The sequence below is a fragment of the Cynara cardunculus genome (assembly GCF_001531365.2).
Source record: "Cynara cardunculus var. scolymus isolate 2C chromosome LG 15, CcrdV1, whole genome shotgun sequence".
NCBI classification, from domain to species: domain Eukaryota; kingdom Viridiplantae; phylum Streptophyta; class Magnoliopsida; order Asterales; family Asteraceae; genus Cynara; species Cynara cardunculus.
The window spans coordinates 8,529,260-8,535,035 of record NC_037542.1 but is presented as its reverse complement, the minus strand read 5'-3'; the positions used below and the strand labels follow the sequence as shown (position 1 = coordinate 8,535,035).

Here is a 5,776-nt window from a genome sequence, read left to right as displayed (position 1 = left end):
AAAAAATGAGGAATTTCAATTAGTTAATTTGATACTAATATCGATATATTTTTGTCAAATTTTTATGATATCTTCAAACATATATTTTATTCAAAAATAAATCACATAAAGCCATATAATATAACATCGACTGAGATAAAGAATAAAATGAAATATTAAAATCACGATGTATCTCGCTGCATTGCGCGAGTTCGTTTCTAGTATATATATATATATATATATATATATATATATCAACAAACATGTAATTAGAGAATGCTTATGTACAAAGAAGGTTTACATCAATTTTGATTATATTATGTGCGTATAACTGCATAATTAAGGGGTTGTTTGGTTGGTTTTCTATTAAGTCATGAATTAATAGCGTTGTTTGTTTGAATTAATCTATTTGTATATATTGGGAAAAAAATTTCTTTGATGGAAGGTACATTAATTTTTATTTACAAGAGCATGTTTAATTTTTTTTTTGGCTTTATGTATAAAGTTTTCTTAAAAGCTTATTGAATAAACCACATTCTATATTATTAAGCTACTATCAAACAATCATATACAACTTATAAAATAAATTGTGAATCACATTAAGCTTATTAAGCTACCAATAAACAGAGACCCTATATTACTAACCTGAATTACCATGTTTTCAAGAGTTTCAAAAATCCATGAACTTTGAAAAAAGAATAAAAACATATGTGACAATTTTATAGAGAAATAAAATAAATACATATGATCATATATTGACATTTAATTTCCACAGTACATGTGATGTGGTGGTGGTCAGCATGCATCCATCTGCCCCTGTTTATCGTAACAACTTCGACTACACAATCATTTCATGACCTTTATATATTTTATTAAATGGATTGGGTTTTAATTAGAAGAAAAGTTAAAATAAAAAGTATAATAAAAGATCTTCTCCTTTAATATATATTAGGATGCGATATATCATATCAATCTTCGTATCAAACATGATTAATGGATGAGTTTGAAATAAAAGACGATCAAGAGTTTAGATTCCTTCTTACGCTTCTCATCTTAACTTTCTTTCTGATACGATTATTTGCCTTCATTATATATATATATATATATATATATATATATATATGTTTTTAATAATATTGCTTATATTGTTTTTAACAATCAAACAAAGGGGCTACAACTACTTTGATCAGAAACCGAAAAACCCCAAATATTGTCAGTCTCAATTTTTAATTTATAGGTACTCATAATTTATCAGATCCAAATCAGATATATAATTTGAAAACTTTGATCATACTGAGGAAACGTTTGAAGATCTTGAAACTTTAAAATCGTTATGATTTATATATGACTTTATCTTTTATGGATGTTTTTTTTACTAATTCATATTTGAAGGACTTACCCCAAGTTATGTCGACCATTAAGGTGAATGATTAATTTTGGTGGTAGATTAGTCGATATTAGCTTAAAGAACAATTGTTTGGTTCCGGTACTCAAATATCCATCTCATACAGTTCGGTTCATATTTCTTTACTATCTAAACAACAACAACAACAACAACAACAACAACAACAACAACAACAACAACAACAACAACAACAACAACAACAACAACAACAACAACAACAATAATAATAATAATAATAATAATAATAATAATAAAAAACTGGTGATATACAAAAAGTGTCTATTATTATACCCCTAAAGCAAAGTGACTTCAAATTTTGATACCATTCAACTCCACATCGAATTGGGATTCATCTTCATCGATATCTTTGATCTTTGTCTTGTATTGATATCGAGAAGCAACTATGAGATAATACACCAAATTCAACACCCCTAATCCAGCTATCACATAATAAAAGTAATCAACTCGAGCTGCATTTATATCCGCCGTTAACCAATCCGGTTTTCCATCTTTTCCGGTGACCTTATGCACCGTCGTAACTAACGAGCTACTCACGTAATTTGCAACACCAGCCGTGACGGAGAACATCGCCGTAGCCACGCTTTTCATGTGATCAGGGAACTCCTTGTAATAAAACTCCAGTTGGCCGAGAATGCTGAATGCCTCGGCAAATGCCAACAAGATCAGTTGTGGTGCGAGCCACATGACTGACAAGGGTGCAACCCCGTCTGAGCCGTGATGGTTATTTGCCGAATTGCGTCTCATTGTCTCGATCGATGCCGCAACAATCATCGACAAGATGGAGAAAACGATACCGATTCCGATACGTTGGAGGAGGGTGATCCCGCTATCGATTTTGGTGATTTTTCGAAGGGATGGGACAAGGATCCTGTCGTAGATGGGGAGCCATATCCCGATGGTGATCATGGAAATGATATTGATTGATCCTGCTGGTATTTGAAAGTGTGGACCCAAATGGCGGTCCATTTTTAGGGCTTGTGACACCGTGAAAGTCCATTGTTGGACCATCGCGGTGAAACAAATAATACCAGAAACTAATATCGGGATAACTTTCACCAGACACTTTACTTCCTCAATTTGTTGTATACTTGCCAGGTTCCATAAACTCACTGCAGATCCATCAGGGTTTAATTCACCATCCAATACGATTGCCGCTTTGTTCAAACACCTAGATCCACAAAGAAATAAATGTTAGTTAAATTATAAACCCACAGAAAAAACACTGTGAAGGTTATCTTCACATAGTTTTGCTGTGAAGTTTCAAGTGTAAAAAAATGGTCTCACGAAAACAGGTTGGTCTCACGTGATTTCAAGTATATATATAATTGTATGTATCAAACATATTTGAAACAAGATATATAAATTACCTCAAGTTGTCAGTTAGAGGCAACTTTGGAATTTTATGCGTTCCTTTCATAGGTGGATCGTAAAAATTCCCTCTAATAAACGTTTTTTCACCTTTGGGAAGTGGAAGGTTACGTTTCTTGTAAGCCGCAACGAGCACCTGAACGATGGAGGAAAAAACACTGCCCTCGGGTTTGACATAAATGTAAATTTTAGTACCCACAAAGAACAAGGCGATGGAGCAGACCATGAGCATGGTTGGGATACCGAACCCCCAGACCCAACTCACGGAGTCTTGGATGTAGACCACAAGGGTCAAGGCAATGAGCACAATGATAGTGAAGGTGGTGTAGTACCAATTGAAGAAGCTATTGATGTCTTTCCTACCTTCATCCGTGGTTGGGTCGAATTGGTCAACCCCGAAAGGCAAACTACAAGGTCGTATCCCACCGCTTCCTATGGTTATGAAGCCAAGGGCTAGGACCAAGAAGCCAAACTGTTTGTTTGTCGGACCCTTGCATTGGTTAAGTATGGTTTGTTGAGGGGAACATGCTGGAGGATGCAATTTCGGAAGTGCAACGATTAAGGTCATGGTCACCATTCCCTGTATATCAACGATTAATTAATTAAAACATATTTAAAAATGATTTTTTAAATCGTTGTTGATTTTGTGTATTCAATAATTGTTCAGAATCCATGACATAATATTTAAAAAGTAGTAAAATAAAGAGAAAAGGTCTCATTTTGGTCATCCACTAAATAATCAAATGTCTTTTTTTCTCGAATAATTGAATATCAATGTCACACCACATCGTTTCACTGACGTATGTTTCTCCTTTTATGGGTTTAGTTTATCTTTTTTACTTTTATATATGTATAGTCAATTAACAACGTTTGATCAAATAAAAATGAAAAAAAATATATACAAGAATGACCAAATCATTTATAATTTTATTTTAACGAGAACATGATCAAAATAAGGAATCATGAGAACTTTTATATCACATGTGATTAAAGCACGGTCAAACCTTTGAGGTCGTTAGGCAAAGCGTGCAGACTCCCTTGATCATTTCGATTTTTTTTATTCACATGTGAATTTTAATATAAAATCACATTTGATATATGTACTTAAGTTCTTTTATTTTAACTTTGTTCTTGCTTAAACCCCCCCCCCTTTTCTCTCTCTCTCTCTCTCTCTTTCTCTTTCTATATATAAATACAAAGAGAGAGAGAGAGAGAGAGAGAGAGAGAGAGTGTGTGTGTGTTTCAAATACAAAACATGCAAATATTACATACCATACAAACCTTATATTTGGTAAATGAAAAGACGATCAATTTACAACAAATCAAAAAGTTTCAAGATCATATGTGATTATAAGAGTAAAATCACGTATGATACATATTCAAAAGAACACAGACAATGTGACCAATAATCGTGGGAAAGGCCATCTATTATATAGCGGGTCAATGCAACATGCTTGTATCACATATGATTTGTGAAACTTCTCGCCTTCTTACAAATTAACCAACTTTATGCGTGATCTTACCCTTCTATCTCTCTCTCTCTTTATATATATATATATATATAGAGAGAGAGAGAGAGAGAGAGAGAGAGAGAGAGAAAGATATCAAAGGAATTGTTATTTAATATTGGAAAAGTCCAACCAATTTCATAAAACATGATTATTGAAATAAATAACGTGAAGTGTTGGAACTTATAAATCTAGATTTTATTAATACCCGCACGACAATATTACCCTTGGTATACGGAAAAATTACCATAAGAGTGGCGAAGGAAGAGAAGGCAATGACCCAGAATTTGCCAACGTAGGCATCAGAGATGAAGGCACCAACGAGAGGGGCAAAGTTGGTAACTCCTGACCAAATGTTGATCAAGTTTGATGATGATACTTGATCCATATGAAACACCGTCATTAGAAACACCGTGAAATTAGCTATCAACCCAATTGACGCCAATCTCTCAAATGATTCATTTCCTGCCAACATTAATTATTTTTATTTTTCTATAATTTTAATTAAAAAATAAGACCTTTAAATCAACTTTAAACCGAAAATTATTGATAATCCGCAAAATTAAGCATATAAGGAGCTCAAAATCTACTATTTTTTCATTTTGGACAAGTTATTACAAATTTGAAAGTTATGAGGTCCGTCTTCTCATTTAGACTGTGCGATGCTACGGTTAGATCGATAGTACATAGCAAACCGGTTACGAAGAGATGGAAATGTAAAAGAAATAAGATGGAAGTAAGAAAATTTTGTACCTAGAACGTAAGGCATGGATTTCCAACCACCGGGCTTCCGTTGGGTGGGTTTAGCTTGTGGCGGAGAATGGTGATGAGCTTTTCCGGCATCATTTTCCGGCAAAGATGATGGTGGCATTGATATCGAAGAAGAAGAAGAAAAAGGGGAAACACTTAATTGCTTCTTCTAGTTTTCTAAAGCTATATATGCTCTTAACTATCCCTTCTCCATTCAATGCACCATCTATTTATACTTAACATAAGTCACTTTATATAATTCTTTTGATTTCTATGAACAAAATAAATTAATATATTTATTTTCACCGTATATTAAAATATGAAGATTTATTATCATTTCTGTGGGCGTATCAATTTTGTCATGGAAAAGGGGTTTGTACTATCTCCCGTAACATCTTTATTGTACCAATCTCACACCCATTATATGAAATATTAATCATGTTGTTTTAAATTTGAGATGTAACTGATAAAACTGTAGATCCTTTTCAATGGAAGATTCTACAGGGATGTCAAATGAATTATGTTTATATTATGTTACATTTGGTTTAATCGAACCAACTAATATAAATGATTAATTTGGGACAACAATACAAAAGAAAATTTGTGGAAATAATTTTAACATCTCGACCATCGTTGATGATTTGATTAATGTCAGGAAAATGAGATGTATGTATGTATGTATATATAAATAATCGTAAGATTATATAAATACCATCACATTTTAATCATTTTGCCTTTATGAGGC

General features: G+C 33.0%; 1 protein-coding gene across 1 annotated transcript; it reads right to left on the bottom strand.

The window, feature by feature from the left end:
* Positions 1 to 1,656: 1,656 nt before the first annotated feature.
* LOC112527890 (protein NRT1/ PTR FAMILY 2.13) lies at positions 1,657 to 5,243 on the bottom strand. The gene is made up of 4 exons (XM_025138738.1): positions 5,035 to 5,243; positions 4,529 to 4,746; positions 2,773 to 3,353; positions 1,657 to 2,573 (listed from the first exon to the last, which is right to left on the bottom strand). The coding sequence occupies exons 1-4, from the start codon at positions 5,150 to 5,152 to the stop codon at positions 1,694 to 1,696; spliced, it is 1,797 nt and encodes a 598-aa protein (XP_024994506.1). The 5' UTR covers positions 5,153 to 5,243; the 3' UTR covers positions 1,657 to 1,693.
* Between the last annotated feature and the right edge of the window lie 533 nt (positions 5,244 to 5,776).

Bases quoted from the DNA above. Each gene is read 5' to 3' on its own strand.
- LOC112527890 (XM_025138738.1), bottom strand. From the start codon at position 5,152: ATGCCACCATCATCTTTGCCGGAAAATGATGCCGGAAAAGCTCATCAC. The intron at 4,747-5,034 runs GTACAAAATTTT...TAATGTTGGCAG, and splicing joins ATCCATGCCTTACGTTCTAG to GAAATGAATCATTTGAGAGA. The intron at 3,354-4,528 runs GTAATTTTTCCG...GTTGATATACAG, and splicing joins CTTCCTTCGCCACTCTTATG to GGAATGGTGACCATGACCTT.